Source organism: Mustela putorius, unplaced genomic scaffold, assembly GCF_011764305.1.
Source record: "Mustela putorius furo isolate JIRA1106 unplaced genomic scaffold, ASM1176430v1.1 tig00000127_pilon_pilon_pilon, whole genome shotgun sequence".
Classification (NCBI taxonomy): domain Eukaryota; kingdom Metazoa; phylum Chordata; class Mammalia; order Carnivora; family Mustelidae; genus Mustela; species Mustela putorius.
The window spans coordinates 10,017,683-10,034,911 of NW_025421288.1; the positions used below are offsets into that span (position 1 = coordinate 10,017,683).

At 46.4% G+C, this 17,229-nt stretch overlaps 1 protein-coding gene and 1 pseudogene across 4 annotated transcripts in view; one reads left to right on the forward strand and one right to left on the reverse strand.

Annotated features, from left to right (window-relative positions):
• The window catches only part of MAJIN (membrane anchored junction protein), a 29,550-nt gene extending 26,631 nt beyond the window's left edge, over nucleotides 1-2,919 (reverse strand). Inside the window, exon 1 of one of the 4 annotated variants that reach the window (XM_045064641.1) lies at nucleotides 2,695-2,919. In XM_045064641.1, coding sequence (XP_044920576.1) covers nucleotides 2,695-2,699 — 5 coding nt within the window. In that variant the 5' untranslated portion in view covers nucleotides 2,700-2,919. The remainder of the gene's footprint in view (nucleotides 1-2,694) is intronic. The other 3 variants (XM_045064652.1, XM_045064626.1, XM_045064635.1) reach the window with 3 other exon arrangements.
• Nucleotides 2,920-7,970: 5,051 nt separating this feature from the next.
• LOC101681401 lies at nucleotides 7,971-10,521 on the forward strand (annotated as a pseudogene).
• The last annotated feature ends 6,708 nt before the right edge of the window (nucleotides 10,522-17,229 follow it).

Genomic DNA, 17,229 nt, shown 5'->3' on the forward strand with positions numbered 1-17,229 from the left:
GTCAGCTGGCATACATCTGAGAGCCTACTATGCACTAGGCTCTGTTTAGAGTAGGTAACAAGAAAGAGCATGTTTAGAGTAGGTAACTAGAAAGACATGATAACTTGTCTTTAAGGGCTTACATTTCAGGTGTGGAGAGCAACAATGAACACATAAATATAACCTGAAGTACTCCAAGTACTCTAAAGAAAAGAAAATAGGGCTTTAGAGTAAAGAGTGACTGGGAGGCTGGTTTAACTACTGAGGCCAGGGAAGGCCTTTCGGACAAGATCACAGCGGAGTTGAGGCTTTCGTGGAAAGTGGAACAACCATGCAAAGTCAAGAGGAAAAGCATGTCAAGGTGGAAAAAAAACCCAGCAAGCACAGATGCCCTGTGATGGGTGGTTTAATGGATGGAAAGGTCAGTGTGACTAGAGCACAGAGAATGTAGACAGGCTAGAGGGAGATGAAGTGAGAGAAAGGCAGGAACCAAAACATGTAAGGTCTGTAGGCCACTGTAAAGAGTTCAAATTTTATGGTAAGGGTTTTAGAAAGAAAAGTGAAATGATTTATGCTTCAGAAAGATGAACTGTACATGGGGTACCTGGGTAGCCCAGCTGGCTAAGTGTCCAATTCTTGATTTTGGCTCAGGTCATAATCTCAGGGTCATGAGACAGGCCCCCCCTCGTTGGGCTCCAAGCTGGGTGGGGAGTCTGCTGGAGATTCTCTCTCCTTCCCCTCCAACCCACGATCATGCACTCTCTCTCTAAAATAAATAATCTTTAAAAAAAAGGTAAAGAAAAGTAAAAAGAAAGATGAATTGTACAAGGATAAGAGTAAAAGCAGGGAACCAGTCAGGAAGCTTTTGTAGTAATTCAAAGGAAAGATGCTGCTGATATTGACTGGAGTTTCAGTAGTTAGTGAATAGTTCGGGTATATTTTATCTTTTTGTTTTGTTTTGTTTTGTTTTAAAGAGCCCCATGCGGGACTCGATCCCAGGCCCCTGGGATCATGACCTGAGCCGAAGGCAGAGGCCCAACCCACTGAGCCACCCAGGCGCCCCGTTCGGGTATATTTTAGACTGATGGCCTAGGTGTGGGAATCAAGGATAGCTCTTATGTTTTTAGCCTTTGCTAGTTTATTAGGTAGATAATGGTACATACCCTTTACTGAGCTGGGCAAGGATTCTAGGGAGAGAGATTTGTGGAGAAAACTCCCATCATTCTGTTTTGGTTAAGTCTGAGAGGCCTTTGAAAGATTTTTTTTTTTTAATTTATTTGACAGAGAGACATCACAAGTAGGCAGAGAGAGAGAGGAGGAAGCAGGCTCCCTGCCGAGCAGAGAGCCCAACGCGGGACTCGATCCCAGGACCCTGAGATCATGACCCAAGCTGAAGGGAGCGGCCCAACCCACTGAGCCACCCAGGCGCCCTGAGAGGCCTTTTAGACATCTTGGTGGATATGCCAAGAGGGTGGTTGCCTAGTGTGCAAAGATGGAAATCAGGATGGAAATATAAATTTAAGTCATCCGTGTTTAGATGGTATTTAAAGCTACTGAACAGATGAGATCATCTAAGAAGCTATAGCTAGAGAAGGGATGAAGACCTTACTTACAATCCAGGTTATGACTCATGGAGTCTAGCCTAAGAGCAATAGGAAGGCACTGAAGGGTATAATAAAGAAATGACCACACAGCTGTGAGTTAAAGATGTGTGTATCTGGTTGTACTATGGGAAATAACCCAGAACAAGAGCAGATTTAAAAAAAAAAAAAAGGGACCAGGACCAGCCTGTGGTTCAAGGCAGAGGCTGGTAAGGAGCCTGGTCTACAGTCACTGGTTTGCAAGATGCCTAAGAAGTCGTCTAGCTATGACTGCGTGAATTGACAGGGGAGGCAGAGAGAACAAAGATCATTCCTAGTTGCTTGAGCAACTTATTGAAGAGGAAAAAAGGGCCAGTTCCTGGAAAAGGTAGCCTTACAAAGTAAATTTTTGAGGGAGAGGATATGAAGTCCTTATTGGGACATGCCCAATGTCGAGGTGCCAGAGAGAGGTTTTAGGTGGACTGCTGGGGTCCTGTGGCGGGTGTGCTACCTGCGGGTGCGCAAACGAAGGAATCAGGTTCAGAAAAGCCGAGGAGGTACAGGCAGCTACGGGCGCTGGAATCCTTCCACTTTCTCCGATGCCAAGATTCAGTGAACACAGACGCCTCACCGAGGGCCGTGACTCCAGTCTCTACCCCCGAGGTGCAGTCAGGCCTTAGAAGGCAGAAACTCGCTGAGATCCCGAAGACACGACGGGCAAGAAATGTCTCCATGGGACAAGTCTTGCTTTCATGGCAACCGCGAAGCCTGGGTCCGAGGGAGGCTGCAGACCCGAGCGCAGCTTTCCTTCTCGGGGCGGGAGGGGGTCCCAAGTGGGGGAGGTGTCCCAAGTGGGGGAGGTGTCCCAAGAGGGAGTGGGGAGGGGGGTGTTCCAGGAGGGGGTGCGGCCAGAGGCAGCTCCGCGCCCCGCGCCGCTCGGCCCGGGAGGCGGGTCTGCACCGGCGCGCCCCCGCCCTCCCTCGCACCCTCGCGGCCCGCAAGCGGCCACGGCCTGGCCCTCGGGGTTGGGGGTGCGGCTGCGGAGCGCCGGCGCCGGGGCTGTAACTCTCCCTCGGAAAATTAAGGCAACGAAGCGCGCACCTCAGGGGAGAACCAGGCCGCTGTGGGCCGTTACCTCATACCCAAGAACTTCCCGGGCCCGGCCGGGCTCTTACACAGGCTAAGGGTTCTTCGCGCCTCGTAAAAGTGGCCTCGGCCTCGGCTGCCACGAGAGAGCGCCCCCGAAAGGGGCCGGCGTCGACTGCGCTCGAAGCGCGTCTCGTGAGCTCACTCACTCCCCGCCGGAGATTTGGCTTTTGCCGCGCGCCCGTCACGCGTTCTGCGCGTGCGCAGCTGCGCTTCCTGCGCCCTTTCTCGGCCGACTGGGCGTTCTGCGCATGCGCAATTGCTCTTCCTGGCCTCGCCCAGTTGGCGCGCTCTCCGAGGCTGGCCATGATGTGCGCGTGCGCGGTGCGGCGACATCGCCCAAAGGTTGGGCGGAGCCGAGGCTGGGAGTGACCCATAGCTCCACCCGCCGGGACGCAGGCTCTTGGCGCCTTTTTGTCACTATGCAGCCTGTACACATTTTTTTTTAAAGATTTTTATTTATTTATTTGACAGAGATCACAAGTAGGCAGAGAGACAGGCAGAGAGAGAGAGAGAGGAGGAGGAAGCAGAATTCACATGGAGCAGAGAGCCCGATGTGGGGCTGGATCCCAGACCCTGGGACCATGACCTGAGCCGAAGGCAGAGGCTTCAACGCACTGAGCCACCCAGGCGCCCCTGGCCTATACACTGTTGTTCATTAATCGTGCACACAGTCCCTGCCGTGGTCCGGTCAGGAGCTGTCTACCGCGGAGTTCCTACTACGTGTGGAACATCGTGCAAGCACTTTCTGTACTCTCTCTCCTTTGATCCTGTCCATGGTGTTGTAAAGCTGTTATTAATATCTTAATTTTAAAGAGGCCTGGGAATGGGAGCGACTTGTGGAGGTGCAAGAACACGAACAGGGATCTCTGATTTCAAAGTCCAGCACCTTCCCTTCCACTTCCTGCTGATCAAATTCTGACCATGTTGTGAATTATTAAGCGATTTGGCCCCACATCACTGGAGGGGTAGGAGGGCTGGGTTTGCTGCGTTCCTGATCACGGATGGACCATGATCGCAGTCCCAGCTCATACCTATAGTTCTCCTGCATTCTTCTGCCTTCCTCTTCACGCTCTTGCTGTGCCTCTGCTTGGAATGTCTCCCCCACCCCCTCCTAAAAGCTCTACTCCACAAGCCCAGATTGTAAGCTCTTCGAAGGCTGACTCTTGTATATCTTTTGTACACAGGAAACTAAGCTCCTCCTATTGGGTAGTACACATAAATTCCTGGAAAAGGCGAGGCAGGAAAAGAAAGAAAAAGAGTGGGTGGAGGGCGGATGAAAGACGAAAATTGGTCTCACGAGGGCACCTGCTCCATCTTAAGAAGGCATCTGCTATGCAGTGTCCCAATAAGTGGGGCTTGTGGGAAGTGTGACCTGGTAATGCCAGATCTGATTTTCACGGGAAATTTCTCAATTAAAAAAAGTTGGCAACTGATTGAAAAACTTGAATATAATGTGGACTGAAACTAACACATGTATGACTCTGACCTTCCTTGGCACAGAGTAAAAGTTGACCAAGCCAGTCAGACTTGAGTCCCAGGCCAGCACAGCCTTTGGCATCTGTTGTGCACATATCCCTTGCACAATCCATGCTTGGGAACCAAGAGAAAGACCCTTTTTTGAGCAGGGGCAAGGGATGGGGTCCATGCAGAGTAAAGGAATCAGGATTCTGGTGAGGCTGGAGAAAACTGTTCTGTGCCTGTTCTGTTTACTTGTAATCTACCTACGTTGATATTATTTGTAGCTAAGATTATAGTAGGCAAGGTTATGAGTCTTAAATGGCCACTTGTGTGATGTACATAATTTCCTATGGAGGATGGCAGCCAGTCGGGTGTGATGGACAGGGGAAATAACCAACCAGTGGACACAAATACACTTTAGTTTCAACCGGACTGGAGGGAAATAGGCAGAAACCCAGGGATTCTAACCAAAAGTCTTATTGCAACCCCAAATGACCAAACATCCAACTTCCTGTCATCAACAATTTCAGTGTATCAAGTGAAATAAAAGGAACACACAAACACTTTGAATGAGTAAGACTGAATGGTCTTCCAAGGGACAGATACAAGCACACACTGCTGTAGAGGCATGACAGCAGCACTTGGAGAACCCGAGGTGGCCTCCCAGCCCAGGTGGTCCACGTTATTTCTTTCCAGTTTGAGGAGGGCACCAATCCCATGGTTGGGTACCATCTTTTGTGATGAGGCCAGGCTCCTTTCACTGGGGCTCTGGCTGAGGGTCCATAACGGGATGGAGCTAAAGGAAGGGATTCTTACCTGAGATAATAGGAGACTCTTGGGCCAGAAAAGTGGCAGAGCCAACACCTAAGCAGTAATGTTAAGGGCCAAAATTCCAGGAGGAACTTAGAGCAAGTGGTGTTATCGAGAAGGCGGGCTGTGATAAGCATTTCAATTAAGAGGGTGGATTCAGGAATCCTGAGCCCAGCAGATAAAGGGATAACAAATATTTACTCAATCAACAAATACTTATTTGAATAACTATAAGCACTTTTCTAGCCCTTTGGCAATACATTAGTGAAGAAGACAAAATTAGCTGTCTTTATGGAGATGACCATGAGATCAAACTATACCGGAGGATTGTAGCTTGCTATCGTGAGCCAGCCAGGAGGGCTGTATGACCCACTGACCTTGCCTAAAGAGCTGGAGGGGACACAGACACTGTGACACTGGTTGCTGCAGACAAGACAATGGGAAGGGAGCCCCTTGTGGGCCTGAGGACTGCCTTGTCCCTTGGGATTCTTCTTTACTTGAAACTGGTATTACATTTATTATTATTATTTATTATTTTTTAATTTTTAAAAAAGATTTTATTTATTCATTTGAGACAGAGACAGGAAGTTTGAGCAGGAGCGAGAGGCAGAGGAAGAGGAAGAAGCAGACTCCCTGGCAGATAGATGGCAAGGCCCGGAGATTATGACTGGAGCCAAAAGCCGATACAACCATCTGAGCCACCCAGGCACCCCAAAACTAGTATTACATTTTTTTAAATTACATGTAGTACAATTTACTGTTGTTGGTGTATATGTCTATGATCTTTTTTAAGGTTTTATTTATTTATTTGACAGAGAGAGAGACACAGCTAGAGAGGGAACACAAGCAGGGGAGCAGGAGAGGGAGAATCAGGCTTCCTATCGAGCAGGAAGCCCGATGTGGAACTCGATCCCAGGACTCTGAGATCGTGACCTGAGCTGAAGGCAGTCGCTTAACCCAGGGCCCCAAGTCTATGATTTTTTAAACATACGCATAGATTCAAGGATAGATCAGAATAAAGAACAGTTTTGTCACTCCAAAATTTACCGCAGGTTACCCCTTTGTAGTCAAATTCCCCTTCCACCCCAACCACTGACAAGCTGTTCTCCACTCCTGGTTTTGCCTCTTCCAGTGTGTCATGTACATGGATTCTCCAATAGGTAGCCTTTCGGTATTGGGCTTTTTCTCACTCTTTCTCTGAGTGATACATTCAGATTTTTGAATGTTGTATATCTTGGTAGCTCATTCCTTTTTATTGCCAAGATATATCCAATTGTGTGGATATTTCACCACTTTTTAATTATTTGCCTATTGTTGGACATTTGGGTTGTTTTCCATTTTGGGGAATTTCAAATAGAGCTTCTATAAGGATCGACATCCCAGTTTTCGTATGACCTTAAAAGGCTTCATATTTCTCAACAGATACTGAGAATGGGGGTCGCTGGGTTGTACGGCAAGTGTATGTTTGACTTTGTAAGAAACTACTAAACTGTTTTCCAGAGTGGCTGAACTGGTTTGCATTCTCATCTGCAGAGTATGAGAGTTTGGGTTGCCATGTGTCCTTGTCCATTTTCTGTTTTTTGTTTTATTTTTTATAAACATATATTTTTATCCCCAGGGGTACAGGTCTGTGAATCGCTGTCCATTTTCTGTTTTAATTTGGGGGGGGCATTCTTATAGATGTTTGTGGTATCTAGTTGTAGATCTAATTTGCATTTCCCTCATGACTAATGATGTTGAGCATCTTTTGATATATTCTTGGGATTCTTGAGAATTAATAAACTTGTACTGCAACTCATAAACCAATCCACAGTGCTAGAGAGACTTCTATGGATTCACACATGGCCTGGCAGACTGGAACATTTTAGCAGCAGTGCTCAGCACATGATAATAGGAGTCAGAGGATAGGCTAGATCTGTCCAGCCAGCAAGCAGGTGGCTAGAGGCTCCTGGTGGCTGAGCACGGTCTTGTCTGTTCCATGCTTTAGAGAGAGGAAAACATTTTGTGCCTTTGCCTTCAGGACGTGCCCCTTGTGAGACTCTATATTGTTCCTGCCATGGTTTTTCCCCTGGATCTCCTATTTAACATCTTCTTTTCTTTGCTAAATGACTGTTTATTGCAATGCACTCTGCATGCCAGGCACTGTGCTAGGCTCTAGGGTCACAAAGTTGAAGAAGATTCCTACTCCCAGTAGGTTCTCATTCTAACAGGGGGATTAACAAAAAGCAGCTTTTTACTTTTAAAAAATATATTTTTTATTTACCTATTTGTGAGAGAAAGTGAGCTCACAAGCAGGGGGGAGCAGCAGGCAGAAGGAGAAGCAGACTCCCTGCTGAGCCAGGGGCCCAACATGGGACTCAATCCCAGGACCCTGAGATCATGACCTGAGCCAAAGGCAGCTGACCCACCAAGGCACCCCCCGCCTTCCCCCGGGGAGGATGATTCTTAACCAGCTAGGAGTCGAGAGGGCTTCCTGGAAGAGGAAAGACCAAAAAGGGGTCGTGAAGGATGTGTGGCTGTTGGGCTAAGAGACACAAAGAGGGCATTCCAGGCAGAGGGACAAAAGACCCAGAGATAAAAAATAGCACGTTGTGTGTGCACTTCGGTGAGAAGCTCAGTTTTACTCGGATCTAAGGATAGAGGTGTGGAATGGCAGGAGATGGAGTGAATGAAGGAGATGGGGCTGGATCATGGAGAAGCTTGTGCTGAGGCACGTGAATGTATCCCCAAATCTATAAGGTGTTTCTAAAAGCTAGGTTTTGGGGGGCACCTGGGTGGCTCAGATGGTTAAGCATTTGCCTTCGGCTTAGGCCATGATCTCAGGCCTCTGAGCTCTCAGATCTCAGGTCCTGCTCTTTGGGGAGCCTGCTTCCCCCTCTCCCTCTGCCCCTCGCCTCCCTTCCAGTCCCTTCTGTGCATGCTCTCTCTCTTTCAAGTGAATAAATAAAAATCTTTAAAATCAATCAATAAATAAAAGCTAGGGTTTTGGTGGGGCTCAGTGGGCTACGCATCCAACTCTGGATTTCCATTCAGGTCAGGATCTCGACCTTGAGATGAAGCCCCGTATGGCACTCTATGTGTAGAGTCTGTTTAAGATTCTCTCTCTCCCTCTGCCCCATCCCACCTCTTATGTGCGCTCGCTCTCCCTCATAAATAAATAAATAAATTTTAAAAATAAAAGTTAGATGTTGGTTTTAGAAGTGCCTTCCTTTTCTACTTTGTTGATTCTAACTCATCCTTCAAGGCCCATCTCAAAGTCCTCCTCTTCTGGGAAGTCCTCTCGGATCGCTCTAGCCAGAAAGATCGACTCCTTCCTGCTGCTCTTTGCCCTGCTTTGCACTTTCTAGTCAGTCTGCCTGGAGGGTGGCAGATATAATTTGTCCCACTTTGGGCTCCTCATGATACTCGATGCTGCGCCAACTCATAGAAGGTGCTAATTGACGAATGTGAATGAATACGGGAATGGAGGAAGTTTTGGGGGCAGCCCAGCTCCAGAATCTGATCATACTAGTCCTCAAATTTGAGCACGCGTCAGAATCACCTAGAGGGCTTGTGGATTGCTGCAATTAGCCCCCCAAGTTTCTGATTTATAGGTCTGGAAGGCGGGGGGGTGTGGGGGGGGACCTGAAAATGTGCATATTGAATATGCAAAGTTCCCAGGCAATCACATGCTGCTGGGGAAGACCACGCTCAGGGAACCTTCGATGTGGCTGTGATTACAATTCACGTGCCTCTCATAGCCAAGCCGTGGGCCAGGCATTATCAAGAGGCCCTCATTGCTGCTTCTTATCATAGCCATCTGACCACCTAACCCTTCAGAGGATCCCTTCCTGGAATTTCCTTAGTCTTGCCCCTGGTCCAGCCTTTGGAGCTGGAGCTGGGCATTAGAGTGCCCTCTCCTGGTCCGTTGCTTCCAGGGACTTCGTAAGGCTTCTCAGAGGAACCCATGTCACCAGGGTTCCTTAACAGGCTTCTCTCCCGCTGAGTAGTTCCACCATCGAGCCCCAGAGGACAGAACACAGGTGTGACCTGTGAGGAAGCCTGGGATATAGCACGCACGGCTCTTTCTAATAGGGTCAGAAAGGGGTCTTGTCTCCTTTAAGGGCTGCTGCTTCCTGGGCCTCTGCAGCTCCCCATCTACCTCTCCCAGGGTGGGAAGGAGCCCGTTCATTAACAACTCCACTTCCTGCAGCACCTGGGGCTCCCCCTCCCCGGAGTCCCTGCCACCTCCCTTTGGGCTTCCCAGGTCAATTACCAGAGCCAGGTGATAGTCCTCAGCCCTCAGCTGGGGGAGGCTGGAGGCCAGAGACTGGCCTGGTGGGGCCACAGGGAAAACTGGTACAGACAGGCAGCCCTGTGGGTAGGACCAAGGAGGTTTCCTAAGGGAAACTCTCATTTGATTGGCCAATTTTTTTTTCTCCTTTGTGTTGTTGGGTGTCTGGGTTCTCTGCAAGGCTGTGAAATACCCAAGCGGGAGACTTGTAGTGCTCAGGGATGCAACGGATTGGGCTAGGTATGCTCAAAGAGGCCTCAGAATCCTTCTGGGCTCCTCCAGTGCCGGCTGCCCCAGATGGAGTTGCAACCGGTGGGCTGTCTATCCCCAGGTCCAAGGGCAACAGTGAACACGCCTTCACTGCCATCAAGCCTGATGGAGTCCAGTGCAGCCTCTTGGGAGAGATTATGAATGTTTTGAGCAAAAGGGATTCCTCCCCATTGCTATGAAAAGAATCCAGGCTTCAGAAGACTTTCTCAAGGAACACGACATTGACCTGAAGACTATCCTTTCTTTGTGCCGGCCTGGTGAAGTACTTGAGATCAGGGCCTGTGGTCGCCATGGCCCGCAAGGGGCTGAATGTGAAGACAGACCAAAGTGATGCTCTGGGAGACTAACCCTTCTTACTCCAATCCTGGGACCATCCATGGGGATTTTTGCCTCCAGGTTGTCAGGAACATTACCCATGACAGCAATTCCGTATAGAGTGCAGAGAAGGAGACTGGCTTGTGATTTTGGCCTGAAGAGCTGGTAGATTAGAAGAGCTGTGCTCAGAACCGGATCCACGAGTGAGGAGAGAGCAGACCTCAGCTCTTTGCCCACTCTGTTTCCTTTCTCTCTCATGGCCAGGGGGCCAGGCTTTAGCAGACCCAGTTAGCTTAATCTGGAGGGGACCAGGGAGTGCTCCCTGTTCAGTATTACGTGCTACCATCAGATTAGAATGTTTTATTCCTCCCACCACCACCCCAAAAAGAGAATCGTTCTGGGCTCAGCTTAGACCTTGGAGGCCTTTGTGAATTTAGTGGGGAGAGTTGGTTTCTGCTGGTGGTGTTAGCCATAGGACAGAAGCAGAGAACCCCAGCAAGGAGGTGAGAGAGACTCTAGAAAGACCCCTTTAGAAGGCTGATCCTTGGAGAGGCTTTGTGTTTGGACCTAGCTGGGAGCCTTTAGAAGTTCAGGTGTGCCAAGAATCCTCCAAAGAACATGATCGAGACACTGGTTCCAGGCCTAGCCCAGGGAATCACATTGCTGGGGGGCACTCTGCATCTGTACCAAGGATTCCAGTGACTTTTGTCAAAATTTAAAAATATATATATACATTTATATATATAATAAAAACCTTCAAACATATAGAAAAGTCGTACACCTATCTCCCCAGACTATCATTCTGATTTAATTCTACTTGCTTCATCACATACCTGTCTGTTACCCATTCTTCTTGCCATCCATCCATCCATCCATGATTTTTTGAGAATTTCAAAGAAGTTGCAGATATCGGTATACTTCCCATGGATCCTGCCGCATGCACTTCATTAAATAGAAATCATACTGACTTATGAGTTTTTTCTTCTGGGATAAAATTTACACGAATGAAATGCCTGCATCGTAAGTGTACATTTGCTTCATCTTAACAAATGCATACACCTGTGTAACCCAAATCCCTATCAAGATATGGACCATTACCAGAAAGTTCCCTCATGCCCCTGCCCAGGCAATCTCTGCCCTCATTTCTACCACCACTACCACCCCCAGAGATTACTACTATCCTAATTTTTACCCATCATGGATTGTTTGCTTGTTTTAGAACTTTATATAAATGAAGGCATAGAGTATATACTATGTGTGTAAGGCTTCTTCCACTCAGCATAATGTTCGTAAAATTTATCCATATTGGTGCATTTTGTTCCTTTTGATCACTAGGTAATATTCTATTGTATAAATGTATTACAGTTTATTTATCCATTTTTCCAAGTGATGAGCATAACTATTACAGTGATTGTATTAGTAGAGTAGTTAATGATATAGGAAATGCCTATGCTATTTTTTTTTTTAATGCCTTTGCTACTCTATTAAGAAAAAAATTTCAGGGGCACCTGGTTGGCCCAGTGGGTTAAAGCCTCTGCCTTCAGCTCAGGTCATAATCCCAGGATCCTGAGATCAAGGCCTGAACTGGGCTCTCTGCTCAGTAGGGAGCCTGCTTCCCTTCCTCTCTCTCTGCCTGCCTCTCTGCCTACTTGTGATGTCTGTCAAATAAATAAATAAATAAAATCTTAAAAAAAAAAAGAAAACAATTTCAGGATGCAAAAATTTATATACAATAGGATCCTAACTGTGTAAAGAAAATAATTCATAGGAAATAGGCTAAAATGTCAACAGTGGGCTTTGCTCTGCTCTAAAAGCTTTTTATATTAATAAATTTTATTTTGTTCATTTATTTTTTTAAAGATTTTATTTGTTTATTTGACAGACAGAGATCACAAGTAAGCAGAGAGGCAGGCAGAGAGAGAGGGGTAGCAGGCTCCCTGCTGAGAAGAGAGCCAGATATGGGGCTCGATCCCAGAATGCTGGGATCATGACCTGAGCCCTGAGCCGAAGGCAGAGGTTTTAACCCACTGAGCCACCCAGGTGCTCTTTATTTTGAGTATTTTTATAAATAATTATAGATTCACAAGAAATTGCAAAGGCAGCCCAAAGAGGTCTTACACGTTTCATCCGTTGTCCTCAATGATTAGATCTTACCTGACCTTGTACAATATTAAAACCAGAGAAGTGTCATTGCTATAAAGCACATATATAGTTCAGAATCATTTTATCAGGTGTGTGAATTCATGTAATGACCACATGCAAGGTACAGAATTGCTCTATCACCTCAAAGATGCAACCCTTTATAGCCACACCCATCTCCTCCCCAACCATCCCTAACCCTTTGCAACCACTAATCTGTGTTCCATCTCTATAATTTCCTCATTTTTCAAGTGTTCCATAAGTGAGATCATGCAGTGTGTGGCCTTTTGAGATTTGGCCTTTTTCATTCAGCATAATGCCTTGAGATCCATCAAAGTTGTTAAGTGTATCTGTAGTTCATTCCTTTTTATTGCTGAGTAATATTCAATGGTATGGATACCCCCCCAACACACACATATACACTTTTCAAAGTTCCTACTGAACATGAAATATTTTAATCCTTAGGAAAAAAGAAAAGTTCTGATGGGGGGTGGGTAATGGATAGAGAAGAAGTTCATGCCTTTAAGAAAATGTTGTGTTGAATTAAATAAGAGAATTTTAGCTTTGGGATGCCCTTGGCAGTCACCTAGGTTAAGTTTTTCATTTTGCAGGGGTTCTCCTTGCAATATCCTGACAAGCAGTTGTGCAGCCTCTGTGTGGATATTCCTAGTAATGGGAACTCACTATCAAATAAAGCATTAGATTGATAACAAAATATGCCTTTCTTATTTTTTTTTAAATTTTATTTATTTGACAGGGAGAGACACAGTGAGAGAGGGAACACAAGCAGGGGGCGTGGGAGAGGGGCAAAGCAGGCTTCCTGCCAAGCAGGGAGCCCAGTGTGGGTCTCCATCCCAGGACCCTGGGGATCACGACCTGAGCCGAAGGCAGATGCTTAATGACTGAGCCACCCAGGCACTCCAAAATATACCTTTCTTCATAGAACCTGGGCTTGACTGAGAGATCTCTTTCGTTGGTTATCTTTGCCCTAGGGTCTCTTCCCTATCTCCCCTAACCAGGTAGACACAAGCCCAAGACAGTGAACAAAGCCTGCAGAGCTTGAGCAAGCCATTGAATATGCTAGATCTAGGAATGACCTCTCCAGGGAGATTTCAGTATTCACTGGTGTAGAAAAACAATAGGCTGCAGACCTTTCAAAATGGAATGAAATTCTGCATGAGCGCACACAGAGATACCCACAGTCCCCTAGCAATAGTCTTCTTTCTGCATTGTAGGATGCCCTCCAAAAGGCACTGAACGACTAATCCAAGAGGAAAGGTCTCAGGTTCTCTCCTGCTTGCAGTCCTTTATAGCTGACCCAAGATCAGTTTCTTCCCCTTTAGCTTTCCTTGAGAGCAGATTCTGATCTGTCCATGGTTCTGATTGTTAATGGATTTCACTGGACAGCCATGTGGGTCCTTTCACTCATTTCTTCACGATCACTAACATTTATTGAGCACTTACTATGTGTCAGAGACTGTGATATCCTCCTTACATTTAGCCTCTTTTTACTGAAGTCTATCAGATGTAATGAAGAGCACAGATCATAAATGTACAGCTTAATGAAGTTTCATACAGTGAATCCATTTCATACATCGAACCAAAACAAAGATCAAGAAATAGAACATTATCATCACCCAAGAAGGCCTTTCATCTCCCCTTCCAGGTGCTACCCTCCAATTGTAACCACTGCCTTGACTTTTGACAGCACAGATTACTTTGTTCCTACTTCTATAGTTTATTTATATAAATGGATCATACAAACTGTCTTCTCTTTTGTGTCTGGCTTCTATAGCCCAACATTATGTTTGTGAAGTTTATTCATATTGTTCTAGATGGTTGTGGTTTATTTACCCTTGTTGCCATGTAGCATTACCTCGTGTAGAACATTCCACAATTTAGGGTCGCCTGAGTGGCTCGGTCATTAAGTGGCTGCCTTCAGCTCAGGTCATGATCCCAGAGTCCTGGGATTGAGCCCCACATCATGCTCCCTGCTCAGCAGGAAGCCTGCTTCTTTCTCTGCCTGCCACTTCCCCTGCTTGTGTTCCCTCTCTCGCTGTGTCTCTCTCTGTCAAATAAATAAATAAAATCTTAAAAATAAAATTCTGCAATTTATTCATTCTACTGCTGATGGGGCATTTGAGTTGTTTCAAGTTTTCTACCACTATGAATATTGCTGATAGAAACATTCTTGCTCATATCTTTAGATGAACAGATGTCTTTCCATAATATATAAGATATTTCATATACATGGATATATGGATATGTATACACATACATACATATACATTGGGTGGAATGTGGTACATTTTTCAATTCCCATCTTTCAGATGAGAAACAGAGCCTTGAAGAAGTTGACCTAGGAAGTAGTAGGACATGAGCTGGGATATGAATCCTATCCTGTCTGGCATTGGAGCTCAAGTTCTCTAACCATCATGCTTTACTGCCTTCCAGTGCATGGGCCATTTAAAAGTATTCATGATGCTGGGGCGCCTGGCTGTAGAGCATTTGACTCTTGATCTTGGGGATGTGGGTTCAAACCCCATGTGAGGTGCAGAAACTATGTAAAAACAAAATATTTTAAAAAATATTTTATTTATTTATTTGACACAGAGAGAGAAAGAGAAAGGCAGAGATCACAAGTAGGCAGGGGGGCAGACAGAGAGTGAGAGAAAACAGTCTCCCCGCCGAGCAGAGAGACCCATGTGGAGCTGGATCCCAGGACCCTGAGATCATGACCTGAGCTGAAGGCAGAGGCTTAATCCACTGAGCCACCCAGGCGCCCCAAAATAAAATCTTTAAAAAAAGAAAAAAAGTACTCATGATGTTCCAGACTGGTTGCTGCTATTGAGGGAGATAAAAAGATAGGAAGGCACAGTCATGTAAGAAAGAAAATGATAGATGGGTGTGATAGGAGTCTGAGGGAAAGGGGGTTAATTTTATCTTGGAAGATCACAGGAGGCTTCCTAGAGGAGAAAGCGCCTAAATAGAAAATGCAGGGGTCAGATTATGGGCATGCCAGGATGATGAGGGAAAGAGTGCCAGGCTGAGAGAGTCTGGGGGCAGAAGAAGAGGAAGTCCTCATAGAGTCACAGCTGCAAGGGCCCTCAGGGGTCACCTTGCCCAGTCCCTATTGTCCATGCATCCATTTTTACATTGCTGACTTCCAAATTGATATACTCTGTCTTGACCATCACCCTGTTCTCTACACTCTTTTCTATTTAGTTGGATGACAAACAGGCATCTCAAATTAAGATTGCCAAGACAGGGCTCCTGATTTTGTCCCCACGCACTTTAAACTGCTCCTCTTCCCGTCTTTCTGGTTCTTTGAAACTACCAGACACCAACTACTCAGGCCTCCAACAGCATCATCATGCTTCCTTGCTCCGTTTCCCTGCATCCAATCCATGAGCCTCTCCCATCAGCGATATCTACAAAGCATACCCTGAATGTGATCTCTCATTACCACCTCCCCACTACCACCCTGGCCATGATTACCATCACCACTCATCTGGATGACTGCAACAGCCTCCTTCCTGCTTTCCCTGCATCCATGCTCCTTTGGAAGGCCACAGAGAGAAGCCTTCTTTGCCTCTTACAGGTTCTGGTGGTTCCAAATGTTCCTTGGTTTTGAGTTTCCTAACTCCAGTCTCTACCTCTCTCTCCATGTGGGCTTCTTCTCTGCACCTTCTCTTCCAATTATTGATGACCTCCTTTTATTGGTCATTAAATTTAGGGTCCACCTGGATAATCTACAATGATCTCATCTTAAGGTCCTTAATTACATCTGCAAAGATCCTCTTCCCGAATAAGGTCACATTCATAGGTTATAGATGGACACAGCTTTTATGGATCCATCATTCGACTGAGATGAATCTCAGAAGCTAAGAGAGTTTAAATTGAGTTTAAGCTTTAGTTCTCCAGTGAGTGATTACTTTTCAAAGCGTGTTAGACTCTTGGCCTGCACATAATTGCTATCTCAGCACCGACTGTCCATGCACCCCTTCAAAGGTCATTCTGTGGAGGGAGTGTCTGCTGCAAGGCTAACTTGGGGCCATGAGTCTAGCCAGGGACCTTGCCACTACCCCAAACGCACCAGATCATTGCTGGGGTATAGCCACCGTGACTAAGGGCCAAAATAGTTTCCTTCTGAAAAACGATCTTCCCAAAGAGAGCTAGCTACCGGCTATGCTGGTAACAAAAGGAAAAAGACAGGATCCAATAAAGTGCTGGTTTTGACCAAAGAGAGGATAGGTAACCATCCCCAGTGGTTCCCCCCTTCCTGGTTTTTATGCCCGTGTGTAATCCCCTCCCCTCAAGCATAGGCTGAGGCTACAATACAGTAAAAGTGTCCGGATCATTTCTAAAATTTCCGTGGCTTCTGTATTGCTCACCTTTTCTCACTTTCCAGCTTGCTTTCTGCGAGGGAAGCCAGCTCCCATGTCGAGCTGCCCTGTAGGAAGGCCCACATGATAAGAAACTAATCGCTCCTGCCAACAGCCTACAAGAACCTGAGGTCCTTGGTCCAGCAGCCCGCAAGGAACTGAAACCTGCCAACAACCTTGCGAGGAGGCTTGGAAGTGGACTCTCTGAGGCCCGCGGACAGCCAGTGAGTGAGCTTGGAAGCTGATGTCCCCGCCCCAGGTGACCTTCCCAGTGATGCAGCCTTGGCCAACACTCTGACTGGAGTTCATGGAAGACCGTGAGCCAGATGACCCACCCTGAGCCATGCCCAGATTCTTGCCCCCACAAAAACTGCGAGATGCTAAGACATTTGTCAGTTAAGCCACGACATGTTGGAGCAATTTGCAGAGCAGTGATAGATACATTCAGAAATAAACTCCGAGGATATATTCAACCATGTTGAAGCCTTATGCTATAATAGTAACTGTGTTTACAAATTTGAGGACTCACAGATATTAGCTCATATCCCTTCCCAAGAATCCTACAACATCTTCACCCACTCCTTTTCTTTTTTCTATTTTTAAATAAACATAATATCAAACTATAGTGACAGTTACACATTCTATTTTTTTCTGCCTCATGTGTTGAGCGTTTCCCCATCTCATTTACTATTCTTCAAAGCATTCTTTTTCCCTCACATCTCTTCAGCGGCCCATTATAGGAATGCATCAAAGTTAATTTAGTCACTTCCCTCCCTCTTTTATGTTTTGAGCTTAAGGTGGGGTTTTAATGCCTTGGGTCACATTGATGAGTACGTGCCGGCCCCTTCAAGCTGGGCTCATGGGAGGAGTA